This window comes from Phocoena sinus, chromosome X, assembly GCF_008692025.1.
Source record: "Phocoena sinus isolate mPhoSin1 chromosome X, mPhoSin1.pri, whole genome shotgun sequence".
In the NCBI taxonomy this organism is placed as follows: domain Eukaryota; kingdom Metazoa; phylum Chordata; class Mammalia; order Artiodactyla; family Phocoenidae; genus Phocoena; species Phocoena sinus.
The window spans coordinates 11,914,031-11,934,314 of record NC_045784.1 but is presented as its reverse complement, the minus strand read 5'-3'; the positions used below and the strand labels follow the sequence as shown (position 1 = coordinate 11,934,314).

At 42.0% G+C, this 20,284-nt stretch overlaps 1 protein-coding gene across 3 annotated transcripts in view; it reads right to left on the bottom strand.

Annotated features, from left to right (window-relative positions):
• Positions 1 to 503: 503 nt before the first annotated feature.
• The window catches only part of GLRA2 (glycine receptor alpha 2), a 195,633-nt gene continuing 175,852 nt past the window's right edge, over positions 504 to 20,284 (bottom strand). For 2 of the 3 annotated variants that reach the window (XM_032620077.1, XM_032620078.1), the window contains exon 9: positions 618 to 896. In XM_032620077.1, the coding sequence (XP_032475968.1) occupies positions 618 to 896 (279 nt within the window). Of the gene's footprint in view, positions 897 to 20,284 lie in introns of all 3 variants that reach the window. The other variant, XM_032620076.1, reaches the window with a different exon arrangement.

The following is a 20,284-nucleotide window of genomic DNA, read 5'->3' as shown; positions in this document are numbered from 1 at the left end:
TGTTGTTGTTTTCTCGATAAGTAGAAATTATTTATGACCCACAAAAGGATTCCTCAGGTGAAGCACTAATTACGGACATCGTAAAGAACGTAGCTCAGCACGCTTGTTTTAAAAACGAGGCAGCGTTTTCCTGAAAAAGTTTGGTCCTCAACTCACTATAGGCTAGTCACTATGGTCAGATGGTAAGCATTTTCCTTTTGTGTGTGTGCGCGCACGCATGTGTGTGCACGCACACGCGTGTGTTTAAGCTGTCTTTTCAGTACCAGAATTAGTCAAAACCAAACCAAACCAAACTGAACCAAAAGACAAATAGCCGTCAAGTACTTGACTTTGCATATCATGTCTATTTAATGCATCATCTGAAAGAGCAGTGCGAAAGACTGTGAAGGGAATTATGCTCACGTGATTCTGCAACACCGTAATTTTGTGCAAACATTTTCCTTCATTGCCCGGATAACTTATCTTTTTTCATGTAGGTGCCAGGAAACCCGCCCCCATGATCCTCCCTCCCCCCTCCCCCAGTCTTCTCCTCTGTCAAAGTGATGTAAAGACAATTTCACTGTGTATTTACAAGCACAACAGTTAGGCAAGAAGGTCCCACGGTCTGAAGAGCACATCTATTTCTTGTGGACATCTTCATGCCGAATGATCTTGTATGTGATCCAGTAAAAGATGTTGAAAATGAGGAAGGCCAATGGGAAGGCAGCTCGAGAAATCGTGTCAATCCTTTTTGCCCGGTCTACAAACTTCTTCTTGATGGCATCTGCATCTTTGGGGGGCTGTGGGAGCTGGCTGGCAGGTGTGGCCTTGACAGCTGTTCCATCTTTCACTTGAAGGCAGTGACCCATCCCGTAACCACTGAAATTAAAACGACTTTCACGAGTAACATCTTCTTCCTGGAAGAATAAAGACAGGGAAAGCACAGATAGGTTGTCAGTCAAATCAGATGGAAGGTGCTTAAAATTCTTCAGAAGTAAAAGGATAAATCACAGTTAACTGGTAGTGTGGAAGGCTTTTGGAATGGGGAGTTGTCTTTCAAGTTCAACTCAATTATTCATGGAACAGATACAGTTCATTAACTTTTCTGGCTGAGAAATTAAGTGTAAGAATAATGACTCCGTGGTCATTTTAATTAATTAACAAACAGAAATACCTACATTATACTCAGCACTGACTGACGTTCCCAAATTCTAGTTTATTGATCCACAGCTTTGAATAGACTGTTTTAAAGCTAAATCTCCAAATCCCAGTATTACACTCTAAATCTAAGAAGAGGACTATTCATTCATTCACTCACCCATTCTTTCATTCAACAAAGCATTTACTGAATCTCTGCCCTGTACCTGGCCCTGAGCCAGGAACTTCTAGTATTGTGGCTCATTCATAGCCCAGTTCCTTCCATTAACATTGGCTTTAATGTTTGTGTTAGATCTAAGATTAACCGCTTAAATGTGTAACCTTTCCTCTCCAGCCCTCTAGTTCACCTCAGTTATATAGCAGAGATTAAATATTCAGTGTTTGGAGTTGAATATTTCTACCATGGTTAGTTTTTCTAGTGTCAACTTTTTACGTTGATTCTTTGGCTATTCATATCTACCATATGAACATACGTCGTTTTAGCTGATGTCAGTGGTTTTTTGTGTTATTTCTACATGAATTAGATAAAAGACTGAAAAATTGTAACCTTATGGTAAAGAGCAAATACCCTACATAGAGACAAATGTATGGAATTTGGGTGCGTGGTTGGGTTGAAAAGATGGGATTGAAATGACCTGCTTAATAAAAATCTAGTTCTAAATAGCCATCGATTGAATCATCATCTTTTGCAGTTAGATTACTGTTTTCTACACACTGTGTCACCCCTTTGAAACACCAAAGACACTGCGCTCTTTATCTTGCTAGAGAAGAATATTATATCAATTAATTTGGTTATTTTTCCAAAAGACAGTAAAATTTGTATTAATTTTATTTCATCAGTGTTTATTGCATGTCAGTTGTGCCTTCACACATATAAAAGATATACTGAATGAAGGACTTTTAAAAATTTTATTGGCGCATAGTTGGTTTACAATATTGTGTTAGTTTCAGGTGTACAGCAAAGTGATTCAGTTATGCGTGTATTATCTATATATCTATATTCTTTTTCAGATTCTTTTCCCTTATAGGTTGTTACAAGATATTGAGTAGAGTTTCCTGTGCTCTACAGTAGGTCCTTGTTGGTTCTCTATCTTATATGTAGTACTGTGTGTATCTGTTAATCCCATCCTCCTAATTCATTCCCCCGCCACCTGCCACGTTTCCCCTTTGGTGACCGTAAGTTTGTTTTTGAAATCTGTGAGTCTGTTTCAGTTTTATAAATAAGTTCATTTGTATCATTTGAATGAAGGACTTTTAACGTAATATTAATGTGAGATGGCCCAACCGTAATCCAAATGGTACAGCAAGGGCAAATTTAGGTCAGGAGAATCAGGCCAAAGCTCTTCTAATAAAATAACTGTAAAACTACTCCTTCATAAAACCACCTTCCCAGTACTTTTATGTATATGAGATTGTCCTGCACAAGTTGGTTCAGGATACTCTGTCTCATTTGTTAACAAAACGTAATAAGGATTTTTCATTCAACAATTAACTGTTGTGTGTTGAGTCTATGGTGAGCATTTTGCTAGATGCTGGGAGACAGTTGATGAAGTTGGACAAGAGCCCTACCTGCATGGAGCTTTCAGAACCCAGTGGAAGTGGCCAACCTAAAGGCATTCTCATATAGGGAAGCTGGCTAAGAAAACCCAGCCAGATGTTAGAGTACTTCCATGTACTCATCTCTATAAGCTCTATAATGAAGACTTCAACTGGACTCAGATTCAAAGAGTAAATCTGGTTTCTTTGTCTAAAATGGGAATGATATATTTTATGGGTGCAAAACTTTCAAATACGTGAAATATTTTAAAATGTGGACTAAACAGATATATTAATCATTACAGTGTCGTTGGAAGACTTATTAGCAAGAATGTTGGAAGCACACAGGTCACTAGGAGGAGGGGACTTGTTAGGCACATGGATTATAAGCAGTCTTATTCTTCCTGCCTATTACTAACTGGTAATTAGATCTTAACCAGTGTGTGAGAGAAGTAGAAACGGTGTGATTTGGTTTAGTTAAAAGATCCAGACTAGGAATTTGGCTATTTGGGTTCTAGGCCTGGCTCCAAGGGTTATAAGCTGTGCTGATCTGAGGCAAGATATTTATTCCTTCAAGGGCTCAGAGACCTCATGCCAAACTGTTGAGTCTGGACTAGGTCTGTGGGTCTCAGCTTTGGCTGCTAGGGAACCTGTACAAGTATATGTATGCTTGCCTCTCCTCCCAGCCTCTTCCAGATCAACTGAATCAGAATCTCTGGGAATGAGAGCTGAGAATCCATATTTTTTTAAAAATCCAGTGACTCTAATGCAAAAGGTTGGAAACCAGTGGCCTAGATCAGCTCTAATGTCCAGCTCTAACCTAGTCTATGTTATTAAGTCTAATATAACTTTTCAAGTGGAAACAATCCCTCAAAATACGTTTCCCCTTATCTGCCTAAATTTACTGTGCTGTTTTTCCTTTCCATATCTGTAGAATCTTACAAATTGCTGTTCTCACCTCTATAAACACTTAGAAAGTCATGAATAAGTGTATAGTTCACTGCCTGAGTGAGATAAGATTCTTTTCAATTTCCTGGGTCCCTGAAGAAATAGAGTAGTTGGCTAGTAACCTGTTTTCAGCACGTGAAACAAAAGGAAACCTAAATACACACATCCGTGTTTCTTTTCAGACTGACTCATTCATTTAATTTCTGTAGTCTTTCTTCACATACTGTGAATGGACAGCTGAAGAGATTAACTCATTCAATTAACCAGCAGAAGCAGAGGAGAATGATACCAGGTTAGGTTATTATTATGTCGTACATTGCCGTGCAAACTGTGGGCGCTCAATAAACGTTTGTTGAATAATGAACAAAGGGAATTTTAAGAGAGTTTCTCTCTGCTTGAAAATACTTTCACCATTCATTCAACAGTATTTCAAATTATGCTTCTGAGCATAGTTACAACTAATTAAATCAATTCTTTAAAATTCTCTACCACAAAAATAAATCTGTCACAGGTAGAATTTATCCATTTAATTTTTCATGTGCAGGAGATATGAATGCTAGTTTAAGGGTCTTCTTATTTACCATTATGATTCATTCAATGCATTTTAAATATAGAACCTTAAATTACCCACATCAGAGGGTATGGTCTTGATTCAGAAAACATAATTGCAACCAATTTGAATTTTTGTGTTATAATGAATGACTAATTGCCTTTGTAGCAGGTTCAGAATAAAAACGTTATGGTAATGTGGCAAGATTCCTATATGAGGGCAAAGTGGAGATGAACTTGAGTCATGGATAAACTGAAGCTAAAATAAAGAACAATCTGTAGGCACAGATTAGTTGAATGTATTCACAGGGACAGTCGGTGTAATCCTCTCAGTGGGGAAAGAATTGCAGGCATATATCCTCCATTTCTTCTAATTAGCCAGAAAACCAATTACTTAATTATTGCTACTGACCTGCCACCTTCAGCATCTTTGAGCAGTAAATACTTCTAGCTCACTGTTTCGTTTTTCACTGATTAAATTCCCACAGAAAATGAATCATCCAGTTGAAGTTTCAGTACATGTAATTTCTATATCCCACTTTGATAAAATCTCCTGAAACCCTGTCTGCTGTAAGTGGGAAGCACTGCCATGGTGCCGTGCAATTCGTTGGAGACATATCATCTTATTTTATCTTATCCATCAGTTGTACTTATTGTAAAATTCACCCATTCCTGTGTTTGGAATAACTCTTGTCTGGATGTGAAACTGAACCTAAAACTCACCAGAATTGCATCGTACTGAATTGTTTAAGCAAATAATTTCAATATAATTAAAGAATATAGGATTTATACAATGAAAGATTTCAGTGGGACCCATATTTCCAATTTTTCTTTTATGTCCTAGAAAGGAGGAAATAAAAGGACTCCTATAAACTGGGGTAGGGGAAAACTGTTTCCATCCCATTTCTCACCCAGATTCTTTGATTGAATCTTTGCCCTTCTACTGGAATAGGAAATGGCCCAGTTGGAACTGAAGTTTGCAGTGAGCTTCAATCAATGCAAGGACATTATGGAGTCGCCAGCCCTCCTTAGGAAACAGTGTGAGTCCAAACACAAGTAGGTTTTTACCAAAAAAGTCCCCTGAGCAAATGAAGGCTGGGTGATGCTTAATGGTAGCCCTGCTTGGGCTTCCTAGCCTTGGGGAGGAGGGATGGCCTTGAGAAATTCTCAATTCTTTTTTTTTTTTTTTTTTTTTTTTTGCGGTACGTGGGCCTCTCACTGTTGTGGCCTCTCCCGTCGCGGAACACAGGCTCTGGACGCACAGACTCAGCGGCCATGGCTCACGGGCCCAGCCGCTCCGCAGCATGTGGGATCTTCCCGGACCGGGGCAAGAACCAGTGTCCCCTGCATTGGCAGGCGGACTCTCAACCACTGCGCCACCAGGGAAGCCCTGAAATTCTCAATTCTTATGGCCTCAGTTTTCTCCTCTGTATCATGGGGGCTTGGGAGTAGATATGAATAATAAATAGATATCATGTATTGATTATAATTATATACCATGCACTTAAAACCACAGTCAGTCCTATCACCAAACCATCCCTACAAATCACATGGTTTCAGAGGAAATTGAGACGGAGAGAAGTTATGTGGCTTCCTGAAGTTATATTGCTAATAAATGTTGAAGCTGAAATTCAAATCGGGTCTGTCAGATCTCCAAATTGTCTGATTCCAAAGACTCTGCAAGTCTTTGGTTTTTATGAATTTGTCCCTAGCAAGCCCCAAATGGCTTCCATTCAAGATTATGGAAGAAGAATCGCACTGAAATTTGTAGAACAACAGATCTGAAATAAAGTAAACCAAATATAACCCCTTGTTGCTTAATGGCATGTGGTGAAATAAATTAAAACTGTCACAGTGTCATTTTGGGGCAGACAGTGAATAGCATTTTTTCCAAAAGAAAAGCAAATCAGTGGATCATCTCTTTTTCAGTGCAGGATATCATTATGATTGATTTTTGAAGAAGAATGAACTTCTGGTGTTCATTTCTTGAGCACTTGCCATTTATGTATTCATAATTCCAACAAATGATTCCTTGAGCACCTATTATGTGCCAGGTATGTGGTGAGGGTACAGCAGTGAACAAGGAGGTGAAGTCTCTTCTTTTTTGGAGTTTACATTCTAGTGGGGAAAACAGTAAGAAGTAGAGTAATTATGTGACACACACACAACTACATATTCATACATATACACAGATAAGACACCCCACACATTTGCACATACACAGACACACACACACAGATAATGATGGAGGCTTTGAAGGAAAACAATCAAGGTAAGACCCTTAAGAGAGATGAGTGACAGAGAAGTGGATGATTTAGATTGAGTGGTCAGAAAAGTCCCAAGGACATGCCAGGCACTGTGCCATTTGGCAGGAATCCAGTGGCGAGCAAGACAGATCAGACTCTTGCCTTCACGTGGTTCCCAACCTTGAGGTGAAGACAAACATTCATGGAAGCATCACATGAGCACGGAATTACTAGCTATGATAAGGGCTCTGAAGGGAAATTATAGGGTGTTAGGAGAACGTATTAACGGGGGTCCCGGTCTAATCTGGCTGATAGGAGAAGCTTTTCCCTGGGGAAGCGATGTTTCGTTAGAGATCTGAAAAATGAGAGGCATTAAAGAGGGCAGAGCAGACTTGGGAGATGTCTGAGATAGGAAGGTTTGCTGCAATTGAGAGATGGTAGGATGGCTCGTGGAATGCAGAAGGGAAGTGGGGTGAGACACAGTTTCAGAAAAGACCAGGGGCTGGATCACGGTTTGGAGCTTTATCTTAAGAACCAAGGGAAGGAAAAGATGAATAAGACCTGGGGTTTGTGGGGGGTCATACAGAACCAAATACAGAATTATATGAGAGAGATTCTTGAGATATGTACAAAGGTTTATTGGAGCTCAGGTGAGCCTGAAGCCTTTAGAGTTGGTGAGGGTACGGACGGTAATGCTGCTGAGATATACAAGGCAACATGCAAATCATCTATGATCCCCCTAATCTGAAAAAGACTCTGTAGCTACCTATTGGTGTTTAGAACTCATTTCCAATTTTCTTTTTTTATTATTATTTAAAATTTTTGCTTCCCAGTCATGTTAAAGAATAGGTAGACAGGGACTCTGGATTATGATAGCTGATTTCCACTAATGTCTTTACTCACCAAAGGATAAGCTCCTAGGAGTGTGCCCACCTCATCTCTGTAGTCCTCTTCCCTGGCACGATGCTGGGCCTATGAGTTATTCAAAACCCGTGCTTGGCAAGATCCTCTTGATTCTGAGAAAAGTCTCAGAAAGGACATGCTTCCTGGGGGAAGGGAGGGGACAGCGATTGTCTCCCAGCTGATTTCCCTTTCTTTGACACTTGCAGCCCTTTCTGCGGCCTCTGGATCAGTCTTGCCCAAAGAACTTCCATTCTATCCGTTTCACTGCAGACTCACCAGCCTTGGCATTGTAGAGGAGCAGAGGAAACACTGGGATAGAATCTAAAAGACTCAGATTGAATTCCCTCAGTCCCTCAACATTTTTGCTCTTCTATTTCCTCTTTAAAATGAAGAGATTAGCCATTTGGCCATTTTCTTAGTTTGAGTATAGGACTATAATGCTGGCTAGTATATTGCCTTGATACTAATCTCTAGCTGGTTGATATGTTTAAGACATTCTTCCCAACTGCAGACTAGACAGTATGCCTTCTTCCTCCTGCTGCTCTCATGCCTTTGCTAGGGTTGGCCTTGTGGGCATGCGTACTGTGCCCTCACTCGCCCCATTGCTTAGAAGGGTACTACACTTGGTTTAACGCTTTGCTGTAGCCATCTTGAAATTCATAATGATTTTTGAACAAGCACCCCATGTTTTCATTTTGCACTGGGTCCCACAGATTTTGAAGCCAGCCCTGCTTTCTGCTCCAGTGGAACTAAAGGAATGCCATTGGCCCATTGCTTTCATTCCTGGCTTAATACTTTTCAAGAGTTTCTCATCTCCTTAATGACCACTCCTAAGCTCCTTTGTGACACTCAAGGACCCCCTATGTCCTGTCTTATACCTGCTTCTCTCATGGGGTTTCATGGTCTTTGGCTTTATCCTTTGCATAGAATACTCCTCACCTCTCTTCACTTGGCAAGCTCCTGCATGTCCTTCAAAGCCCTACTCATCCCATTCAGGGTGCCTTTTCTCTACCCCTGAGCCTGGGCCTTGGGTTTCTCCTCAGCTCCTGTAGCACTGGGTCGCATGCCTCCATAATGGAACCTGCTGTCATCATAGTTTACTTGTCGGCCTCTTTTATGTGACCTTCAAGTGGAAGGACCCAGTTTTGCATATCTTGATCGCCCCAGTACCTAGAACAATATTTGGCTAAAGCTGCCTATGTTGAATATTATATATAAGGTAAAGGCTTCTTAAATGAATGTTGGAAAAAAGTCTTCTGTGATATGAAAAATGATTTCCTAGCTTATTTATTTTATGGTTTATTTTTGCATATTGAATTTATATAAAATTAGGGCAAACCTAAGCTCAGCAGTGCCACTCAAGAACTGAGGTATTTATGATCTATATTTGAAACACTGTCCATTTTGATTGGCCCAGTGTTAAGCTAGTGAGCAGCCCAGAGAGTGTGAAAATATGTAAAATTAGATCCATCTTATTAACAATCTTAGCAAAAAATACATGCTTCTTTGCAAAAAAAATAAAGAGACAAAGACTCCAGAATACAGAGAAATAGTTTTTCATTTATGCATCTATTTGCAAATCAAAATAATAAAGCTAAGTAAATGAAAAGCCAGTATGTATTATATACTTGCAAGTATTTCACCAAATAAATGAGACCTTATCAGTTATTACCCATAGCAAAGACTAAGGAGTATTTGCATAATATTAAGGGTATTTGAATTCATATGCCATCCATTTGGGTTTGGTGAAGAGAGTAAAATTCCTATAAATCTACGGTCATCACCAAATATCAGTTTTAAGTCTTGAAATTTTAATTATTGGAACATTTTTCTTCACAAATCTCTTAAAACACATTAATACCTGCACTCTGGTGCTGTGCACAGTGTACACATAATCTCTTTCACGAAATCTCTTTCATTGCCTCAATCACACGTTATTTTTACAAGCCTCTCTGTGTATATAAAAAGAAAAAAGCGGGCTTCTCTGGTGGCGCAGTGGTTCAGAGTCCGCCTGCCGATGCAGGGGACACGGGTTCGTGCCCCGGTCCGGGAAGATCCCACATGCCGCGGAGCGGCTGGGCCCGTGAGCCATGGCCGCTGAGCCTGCGCGTCCGGAGCCTGTGCTCCACAACGGGAGAGGCCACAGCAGTGAGAGGCCCGCATACCGCAAAAAAAAAAAAAAAAAAAAGGAAAAGAAAAAAGCCAGCAAGGTTTCTTATTCGGGCCAATGCTCACCTCCAATAACAGGCGGAAGATATGTGGGCAAGAGGGGACAAACAGAACTCAGCTGTGGTGTGAGCTGGGGTCCCAAAACTACTGTTGTCCCAGCCCGCAAATGCCTTGCAGGGGTTGGGGCATTGGGAATTGAGCTGGGCTAAGACTCCTAGTTATCCATGAAAACCCATCTTTCTTTCTCCCTCCACTGGTGGGTCTTTCTTGAGCTCCAAGTTGCTTAACTATGGCACTGTTGACATTTGGGACCAGGTAATTATTTTTGTGGTAGGGAACTATGTTGTATATTTTAGGATATTTAGCAGCATCCCTGGCCTCTACCCACTAGAAGCAAGTAACACACACTTCCCCCACAGTCGTGACCATGAAAAGTGTCTCCAGACATTGCCAGATGTCTCTCGGTGGGCAAAATTGCCCGTACTTATGAAGCCCTGCTTTAGCTGCTCACCCATGTGCACCTGGGGAGGCTGTATTTTCTAGCGTCCCCTGCACCTGTGTGGGACCATGCGCCACATCTAGTACCAGGAAGTCTAACCAGCTCAATCTCCAAGCCAGAATCTAGGCACCTCTTACCAGAGCCTCCACTCCGTGCTGAGCTGAGCTACCTGACAGTGGCGCGTCGGAACCATTTCCACCAGAATTATAGTGATCACCTTCTACCTAATCCCCTGGCTTCTAGACCCTCCCTCCCAACAAGAAGGTCTCTTCTCAATCCAGCAACTAGAGGGATCCTGTTAAAATGTGAGTCGGTCAGATCTTCATGAGCTCGAACCTCCGGCGGCTCTCACCTCAGTAAAGTCCAAGTCCTTGTGATGTCCCCCCTTTACCTCTCAGAGCCCAGCTCTTGCTGCTTTCCCTCTAGTCCAGCTGTCAGCAGACATTTTCTGTAAAGGGCCAGGTAGGAAATATCTTAGACATCATGGGCCATCCTGAAGTATAGGTCCCTTTAATGCATATTTTGAATCTAAATTCCTAAAGTGAACTATGTACTTCACTCTATTTTGGACTACACCTCACCTCCGGCACCCTATTTTTTTAATAGACTGGAAGTAATTATCTAAAAATAATTGTTTGATTTTTGGCTCAAAATCTGTAAAGCAGAAATGTATTCACTTAATGTCAGCTGCAGTCTTAGAGAGTAGTTTAGAAATCAGTTACACGGTTGTGATGTTTCAATGCCCAGAGGGAAGCAGTGCCTTGCATATGGAAATTCTTTCCTAGTAGTCCCTGTCAAGTCTGGTCTGGCCAGAATGCTCGGAAGACACACTAAATTCTAAGAAGCGTGAAGGTGAACACCTTCCATCTGGAGTATGAGCTGTTCGATGATTAGCGTAGTCTGCCATCTGTTCAGGGTACAAACAAAGTGAATGTTGAGACTGTCTACACAGTGCAGACTGGAGGGGACAGGTGGTCAGAGGGTGAGCCCACTGCCGAACTAAAAGGCGTAACAGCGGCGGCAGCAGCGCGTCGCGTCAGGCATTCACTTGCTTTCTAACGTGGATGGCTGCGACTGCCAACTTCTTCAGACCATTATCATGCTTTGATCTCTATATATAACATACACACTTGGTGTCAAAAAGTGGTTACTGTGTGAGATGATCTTTTGTTCACCTGGCACTTCCACTCCTGTAGAAGTGCCTGCCTACGGCTGGGAAGAACTACATTTTCCAGAATTCCCTCCTTGATTAGTTCCAGGTATGGGTTTGCCGGTGAGAGGAATTTGGGAGATTTGGAAGGTAGAAGGGAAGGAGAGGCCATTATTTTGGGGAGTCTTTGGGAGGCAGATGCAGATGCTCTGTTAGACACAGCGGCATTACAGACCTTTCTGTGGGCTCCCATTTTATGATTCCACTTTGGAGGCCAGATATGGTAGCTTCTCAGATTTTCCTGTCAATACCTGCTTTTCCCCCCAGAGCTTCAGCTTAAAGTTCTGTCCTCTGACTATAGCCTTCCAGACCTTCCTTCCCCCAGTTACTCTCATATTTATATAAACCGTAATTTCTATAATAAACGCCTTATCCTAGTAGTGTGTATAGTGTCTCTGTTTTCCTGCCTAAACCCATCCAGATACAGATATACAGGTAATCCAGGCTTACAAGTACAAAACAGCATCTTGATGCAAGTTACTGTAGTTTTCTTCAATTGAGACTTTGAGCATCATAACGTACCAAGCACTGGAAAGAAATAAGGGCACAAAAGACAGAGCCCTGCCCTTGAAGTCAGTGTGGGATTGGTGGAGGGGGCCTAGAACATGTGGACCAGTGGCTCTCAACCAGGAGTGATTTTGCCCCCCAGGGGACATGGGGCAACGTCTGGAGACATTTTGGGTTGTCACAATGGGGCAGAGGGTGCTATTGGCAACTAGTCGGTAGAGGCCAGGACACTGCTAAACATCCTACAATACGCAGGACGGCACCTCACAGCAAAGCGTGAATTATCTAGCTTCAAATGTCGATAATGCTGAGCTTGGGAAACCCTGACACAGACAGATGACTCCACTATAATGTGATATCTGCTATGATACAGGAATGTACAGGCCACGGGATACTATGGAAGAGGTGATGTTAGGCTAGAGTCATTAAAGGAAAGTTAGATGGCACTTTTTTCTGTAATAATACCATGGAATGTACTGCTTCTGGAAGAATACATGAATATTACAGATATGTTACAGAAAAGCGAATGTAAAGGCAGCCTCGTTTGGTTCACTGAGCCTGCTTTTTAGTGCAACCACAGAGCAGCTCAAGGACACTTGTCTGTGCCATTTGGCCAGGTGTTAGTATCTTTTAATCTTCCTGTATCTTAATCAGGGAGGATTTGTTACAAAGGACAGAAACCTGCTCATGACAGCTTAAATGGGGGAATTTCTTTAGGAAATTACTATAAAAATATTGTAAGAAAATCTCTTGAGTCACCAAGGGTAGAGAAGCAGTGCCCTGTAAAGGTAAGAAGGCTGGGTTCTAGATCCAGAACTCCTGGTTTCCAGTCTTGTCTCTGTCACTAACCAGTGTGGGAGCTGGATAAGTCACTCAGATCTCTACGTGCCTCAGTCTCCTCTGCAGTAAAAAAAGAGAACAACGGCGTCTTCCTTTTAGGGATTTTGAAAGGATTCAGTGAGCTAATGCACACCGAGGGCTTGTATCAGTGCCGGTATATAGTATGTACTCAGTAAATGTTAGCAACGATGATGATATTGATGGTGGTGTAAGCAGGGCTACCGGTCCAGGAACTCCAATAAGCAAGTCAGCAAACGAGATTATTCACCATCTCTCAGAGCTGTGATTCTCCCCCATTTCTGCTTTTCTCCTTTCAGCTTCCTTTACTTACGCATATTTCAACTGGGCCACCCGAACCTCAACCCTATGGGAACCTTTTCAACTCAGGTCCTTACTACCATTAGAGGTTACTAATTAGAGCACTCTTCATTCAAATTCTTGAAAGAGAGAATGTCACTGATATCCCAGTTTATGGACTGTTGTACTTGAGTCATCGGATAGGAAAAGGGGTAGGAGATACAAACAGGACAGCTTGAATGCAGGGTAGGGGGCAAGGGAACCCTTCCAGGGTGCTGAGTGTTCCTGAAAGCCCACCACACGAGGAACCATAGAAGGAACAAGAGAGGCTGGCCTTGAAAACAGGTAAGCGTGGCTCATATAACAGGTGTTTTCAGAAGAGGGAAGAGCATCTGTACTAATGATTCCAAGGTTGCTGATCAAAAACAATTGGTTGACGTTACAGGGAGACAGAATTCAGCTCAACGTGCGAAAGAACTTTAAACAACTCTGCCTGAACATGGAGTACAACATCTTGGAAGGTAACGGATTCCTTGTTGCTGGAGATATTCAAGTGTTTGATCATTTCTTGGAGATGTTTGCTATTGATGTAACATGTGGGTTAGGGGCCAAGATAACCATTTATGTACCTTCTAATTGTGGGAGTCTCTGGTTGGGTATGAAAATTGGTAAGGTAAGAAGTCCAGGAGGGAAAACCAAATTGAAGGTGCTGACCCAAGTGAAGGAAAGATGTATTTAGTAAGCTGTGCCCTGCTATGACCCTCCTTGACCTCCTGGAAGTTTCTGATCACTTTGATCCCATTTAGAGAAATCCTGCTCTAATGTGATCAACCCACAGCAACAGTTTGGTTCAGGTGTATTTTCTCTTTTGATTATTTTTGACTCACACACTATTTTATGTCCTCATTTCTAAGGGTTTCATTTAAGCAGCAAGTCCCTTGCTGCTGTTATAATGTTGAAGAAGATTCTAATATAGAATATATAAAATATATAATACAGAATAATTTAAAAAACCACAAATAGTAATGTGCAACCTCATATTATGTAAACTAGGCACAGAATGGATGTATTTTTAGAGGTCTACACAACATGTTTGTGGAGGCCTGTCTTTATGATAGCCACTTTTGACAGCCTAGAGGCTCCACGCCATAATAGTACCCTTCCAAATAGCCACTTCTTTCTTTCTCCTCTTCCCTCCCACTGCTCAGTTTCTGCTGAAAGGGGCTCAGAGGGAGAGGAGTAGACGCTGTTGGCTGTCAAAGGTTGGCGAGCTGTTCATTTCTGCAGGTAGCTCAATAAACTCAAGAACTGAGAACTCAGTCCACAGGATTGGATCTATATTTGCTCTTGCCCTTGATCCCTTCCTCCCAACTTTGAAAAGATAGGTTAACATCATGATGAAATCACCCAGATGTGACTTGGAGAAGGCTTAGGAGGGTTGACAGAGGGGCAGTGAGGCGTATCCTGAGGAAAGAGACGTCCCCGGGCCATTACTTCATTGCTTTCCACAGTTGCAGAGCAAACACGTTTTCTCCAGGTGAAAAACTATAAACCTGCTTTCTCTGGCCGATCGTATTTCTTTTGGAATTTGAATGATCCTGATAAGCTAGGTCTTCTCTGTTGAGTGTGGATGGACTGTAGGTTCTGTTTTAAAATTAACAGCTGACGAACACTGTAAACCATGAGGAGGCACTTTTCCTGTTGCTTCTTCCAAGGACATTCAGAGCAGCAAAGTGAACCAGAAACACAACCTGTGCTCCATCCTTCTGGATTATTATTTAGTTCTGCAGATCATCTATGCCCCAGCTCTCTTCTACCTTCCCTGCAACCACTTGTTCACTAGTACTTCAACTATAGCTTCTTATAGGCAACTCGTGCAAAAAAAAAAAAAAAAAATTAGGAAAAGGAAAACGGGAAAGAATGGAAGGGTTTTTTTTGTTTTGTTTTGTTTTCCTTTTCCTTTTTCTTTTTTTTTCATTTTTCTTTTTATCTGTATTGCATTTCCAAGATCTCCCCTCCTCTCTGCTTCATTACTATGGCTACCAGATTTAAGATTTCAGACAGAAAGTTGTCTGCAGGCCCAGAGGGAAGATTGATTGCAATAAACCCAGAAGACAGAAATTGGGCACAATTCGAAAGTAATACCGGGATCTGTTGATCTAATTGTCAACCAGTCGAGTTTCTAATTAAGAGAGTGTGCGTGAAGGTATGTAGCACAGGACATGTGCTAGGCCCTGCCACTTCCTACCGAGCCCTAGACTCTACATGTATACAGCTTTTGTTTGATTTTAGCAATAAGGTAGCAGTAAATGCTTCCAAGTCCTCTAGAGCTTCACAGGAGAAGCAACTTTCTGTTACAAGAAATAAGCTTCAGTGATCAAGGATTCCGAATTCACTTTTCTGGTTATCCATGAACTGATCATTTGCCTCCGGAATAAACATGCAGATCCTGCTGGCACAGGTTGCCAGCCCCTTTATAATCAGGCCGTAACAGACTGTTCGAGTTTCACTTTCCATCTTTTCTCATGACATAACCTATGCTTTAGAAACTCTGTTCCCTCAGTGGCCCAAACTTTTCCACATCTTTAGGCCTTTCCATGTCCTGTTCTTCGTGTCTAGCGATTCTCTTTGACTTGTCTCCCTGCTGAATGACAAGTCAGCCTTCCGTCCTTAGCTCACCTCTGTGTAGCAGTAGCCATGCCCTTTTCCTATTCTCTCCTAAATGCTTGCCTTTATTAGGTTGGAGTTGAATACTATAGTTGTGAGTCTCTTGTGCACTAAACAGTGGGCGATGAAATTAGTCAAAATAATACATAGGATCGTTTTCAAGAGTCAGAGGACATTGTACATGAGCATGAGGAGATACGTTTACATCAAGAGCTCTATTATACTATTCCAGGTAGCTGTCCATCCCTTTCCCCACAGATTTGTTGTGTGTTGGGCTAGAAGTCAGATGCCAGTGGGCTGGATCCTTAGGAAGACACAGCTCTGTATGTTTAACTGCCTCGTATAAGAAATGGCATGACTTCTGATGACTTAGTGCTGGCTGGTTTCCCACCTTCAGGCCACTGAGCTATGAGCCCCGAGTAGAAACCCACAATTCATTCAACATTTCTCAAGTACCTAGTATGTACCAGACAATGTGACAGGCTCTTCAGATTGAAAGATGAGTAATAGCCTTTGCTGGTTAGATTTCTGATGACATTTTCCTGCAGGTTTTTTTTTTAAAAACAGACGAAGGGAAGAGAAAGGAAATACTTGATGAGTGTTGGCTGTGTGCAAGGCACCATGGTTCATTCACATGCATAATCTTGCTTCCTCCTAATAGTAACCCCGTGACAAAGGGTTTATTAGACCCTTTTTACAGTTGAAGAAACTAAGACCCAGAGTATAAGACCACGGCTCCACATCACTCAGCAGGTATAGTACCAGCCAGGATTTTGATTCAGCCAGCTGGACGCCTGGCCAAAGCTCATTTCACTATGCCATGATTGTCTCCTATCTCTTTATTTTTATGATTTTAAGAGAAGAGGTGTATATTTTTAAACAGGACAGGAATTCTATGGCAGAATTATTCTAGAAAAGTGTGCTATAATGAAACATGTTGAGGGGATATTTGGCTGGTATGAAAAAATCTGGCTTCATGAAAGAGATTTTTATAAGTTTTTTTTCATCAATCTGTCCTCAGAGACTGGAAGTGTGAAAGAGCGTTTGTTGGTACTATGATGAATTAAGTCATCTATGGTCTGGCAGCCAGGAACTGGCTGTCTGTACGACATTTAGCAAACCTCAGAAACTCCCTATGGAGATACCACAGCCAAGCTATCTTAATTCGAAGCATTTTGTTCTTTCCAGAAGTCGTATGACTATTTAGAACAACTGTTTTACTATCATACAGGCGTGTGCAGTTCAATCCTGTTAACCACAGTGAAACTCCTCACCCTGGCATGGATTCTATTGGATGGCATTTCACACGGTCTCCTCCTCGCTCGTGTGAACACAGAGCTTAGAGAGGGCACCTTCTCAGTTATGGGAAAAGGTGTTGCGTAGGTTCCCGTCTGGCTCTCGATACCAGGTGATAATCCTAGGCCACTGAATAGCTAGAGCTGCTCTTCTTAGGAAAAACGAAAGCAACTGACAATAAGCAACGCAGGATTAAATTATTCTGTATGACTGAAATCTTTCATAATTAAAAATAAATACGATTACTGAAAAAGAGAGCGGTCATAGTGATGAACTTAGCATTCCTCATCACATGAAAATTAATTTTATTTAGCGCTTTGGGGCATTTTGCTATGCCTTAATAGCGTGCCTTGTGTTAGACTGTGCATACTGCAATATGTGTACATTAAAAAAATGGACTGTTTTGCAAGACGTTCTAGAGCAGCATTTCTCGAGCTTCAGTGTGCTTGTGAATCCCCTGTTACAATGCAGGTTCTGATGCAGTAGGTCTGGGGTGGGGCCTGAGAGTCTGCATCTCTAACCCGCTCCAGGTGATGCCTGTGCTGCTGGTCAACAGGTGCATTTTAAGAAGCGAGGATCTAGCAAAGTAGTTCTCAAACTTGGCTACACCTTGGAATCAGCTGGTAAAGATTTAAAAAAAAAATCAAGATGTTTTGATTCCCACCCCCCACAAAGATTGCCTTAATTGGTCTGGGGTGTGGTCTGGGCATGCGGAAATCTTCAAAAACTCCCAGCTGACTATACTGTGTAGCCAGGATTGAGAACCTTGCTCTACTGCACTATCTTGTCTCTAGAAAATGTGAGGACTCATTTCTGATGTGACTTTTGTTGCTCTTGAATAAATCCGACAGCAGACAGAGTGAGATGAAGTGGGAACATTCAATAACTTAACCTCCTCACGTTTACACTTGCGTCAACTTCTTGAAAAGCAGTTAAATTCTATGCCCAACAAAGTTCACACTCTTGTTACCAGGACAAAGAACCATATTTTGGATCCCCTTTTTTTTTTACTATCTGGTATAAATAGAAGCTTATATAGAATAAAGAGCTAACTTACTAAAGAGGAAATTCCTAACTAAAAGGTTTTTCTGGCTCTTCTTTTGGGTTACATCAGTTCTAATTATTTACTGCTCACCTGAGTAGTATCTTTGTAAGCAGATTGTAATTATGAAGCTGAACTTTTTTTTTCTCTCAGAAGCCTCAGCCCTCTGTGTGTCTCTGTCCCTGAGATCAGGGTTTCTTAACCTTGGTACTGTTGACATTTGGACTAGATGGTTCTTTGCCGTGAGTGCTGTGTCCTGTGCGTTGTAGGATGCCTAGCAGCATCCCGGCCTCTACCCACTTAATGTCAGCGTCGCGTAGTCTCTCCCCCTCACCCCCACCAGAATGCCTCCAGACATTGCCAGTGTCCCCTGGGGCAGGGGAGAACTAGCCTCTGCTTGAGAACCACTGCTTTAGATTAAAGGACGTTTCCATGTCACTGACTCTCGCTTTCACCCTGAACGTCTCAGTGTGGGAAGCTCTCCAGGTTCATCTATTGCAAATGAGAGGTATACTGTCAGCAAGATAGGACGGGACCATTTTCTGGTGAGCATTGAACGTCAACTTCAAGAGTGGAATTTTCATTACCTATGAAATAGAATATCTAATTCTATTTTATTTATTCACAATAATACGATGATATGAGAATACCTTACACTTAACATTCCAAGACGAAATGAAGTTTACAAGTGCCACTTCCTCCTTGGGAACAGCCCCTCCTTGTCAGCTGGGAGTATTTTCCCTTCCTAGGAATTGCCATGACTCCGACTACATTATGGTTCTTAACATTCTCTATTCCATATTAGAAAATTTTTGCATTTAATTTGTTTTCTTATTGATCTCTGAAGCTGCATGGAGCCAGTTTCAAGCAGTTTTCATAGCCTCACTCCCCGTTACTAAAACATAACTCTGTACAAAGCAAGCATTATAAAAAATATTTGTTAATCAAATGAATTCTAGGGTTGTCCAGCAGCTTAGAGCGAAAACTAAGAAAACGGCCCATTTCTTTATACCCGCTTCAGCGCAAAGCCAGGATCATTTATTTTGTAAATGATTGCCCTTGCTTTTGATGACCATGCATCAGTCAGATGGGAAGTAACTCCAGCTTCACTTAAGCGTTTTGTCCTCAAGTGAGTTTATTACAAACAAGAATACTATTGAGAGAAGACAAATTAATATTGTGATTAGTAAACCCACATCTCTTTAATTTAATGTCAGAGAGGCACCAGACTTCTCTCATTTAGTTTGATCTTTTTATGGGAATCCAGTTCTGTTGAAATAACTACAGCTTGCATCATCGTGAAGAATTCTACAGCAATTAAGAGCTATCCAGTCAAAGGAGAAGGTTTAAGATATCTGCCATCAGTCTTAGACAGTAACAGAGCTGAAGGCACAGGCTTAGATTTCCGGGACATAAAGAGATAGAGTTGTATCATGAAACCTGTCAAGTTGTTTGGAAAATCCAGTAGCACGAACATATTTTAGCATTTCCAACTGTAGGTTGCAATAGATGGAATGCAGTTGTTTATCTGTAATTTGAAGGAACCACTATTTTCCCACTCGCTGCTCTTTCTAGACCCTTAGCCCTCTGTTTTCACACTTTGGGCACAAAAGTTCTCCAGGATCTGTTTGGTATTTGGTGAGGAGGCAGAGGACGGGATTAAATGGGACCGTGATTGTCATCAGTCCTCTGCCCAGGAGGCGTTGCTTTTGTTCTCTCCAAAGCAACCCTGAGACAAGGTATTTGTGTGCGAGTAGTTTATTTGGAAGGTAGCATTGGCGGGAAGTGGGACAGGACAAGGGCGAAAGTCAGTAGAGGGGGTGTGAATGATCAGCCATCACCAGTGTTGGCAAGTGGGGCTCAAACCTCTCACAGCCTCAGACTTGGACCTACCAAGGGCTGCGGAAGCTGAGTATTTGGCCCCCAACACCCCAGCTCTCATTGGTTGAGAGCCGCTCTGGCACTTCTGGCCTGCCTCAAGGATGCATGGAGAGCGCTAGAGTGGTCTGTGGACGCTCTCAGACAGTCGCAGGAAACCACTGCCATGTGTGGTCGTCAGAATAATGGCCACCAACGATGTCCATGTCCTTATCCCTGGAACCTGTGAATATGTTACTTTCCAGGGCAAAGAGAGTTTGCACGTGTGATTGAGTTAAGGCCCTAGAGATGAAGAGAGGGCCCTGGATTATCCAGGTGAGCCCAATTTAATCACAAGGCTCTTACAAGTGGAGAATCTTTCCCAGCTGTGGTCAGAGGGATACGTGCCTGTGGAAGGAGGGTCAGAGAGATGCAGCGTTGCTGGCTTTCAAGATGGAGAGAGGGGGCTGTAAGTCAGGGAATGTCGGTGGCCTCTAGAAGTTGGAAAAGGCAAGAAATCAGATTCTCCCCTAGAACTTTGTTACATAACAACATGCAGGTGGCCACCGCGTACTGGCCCC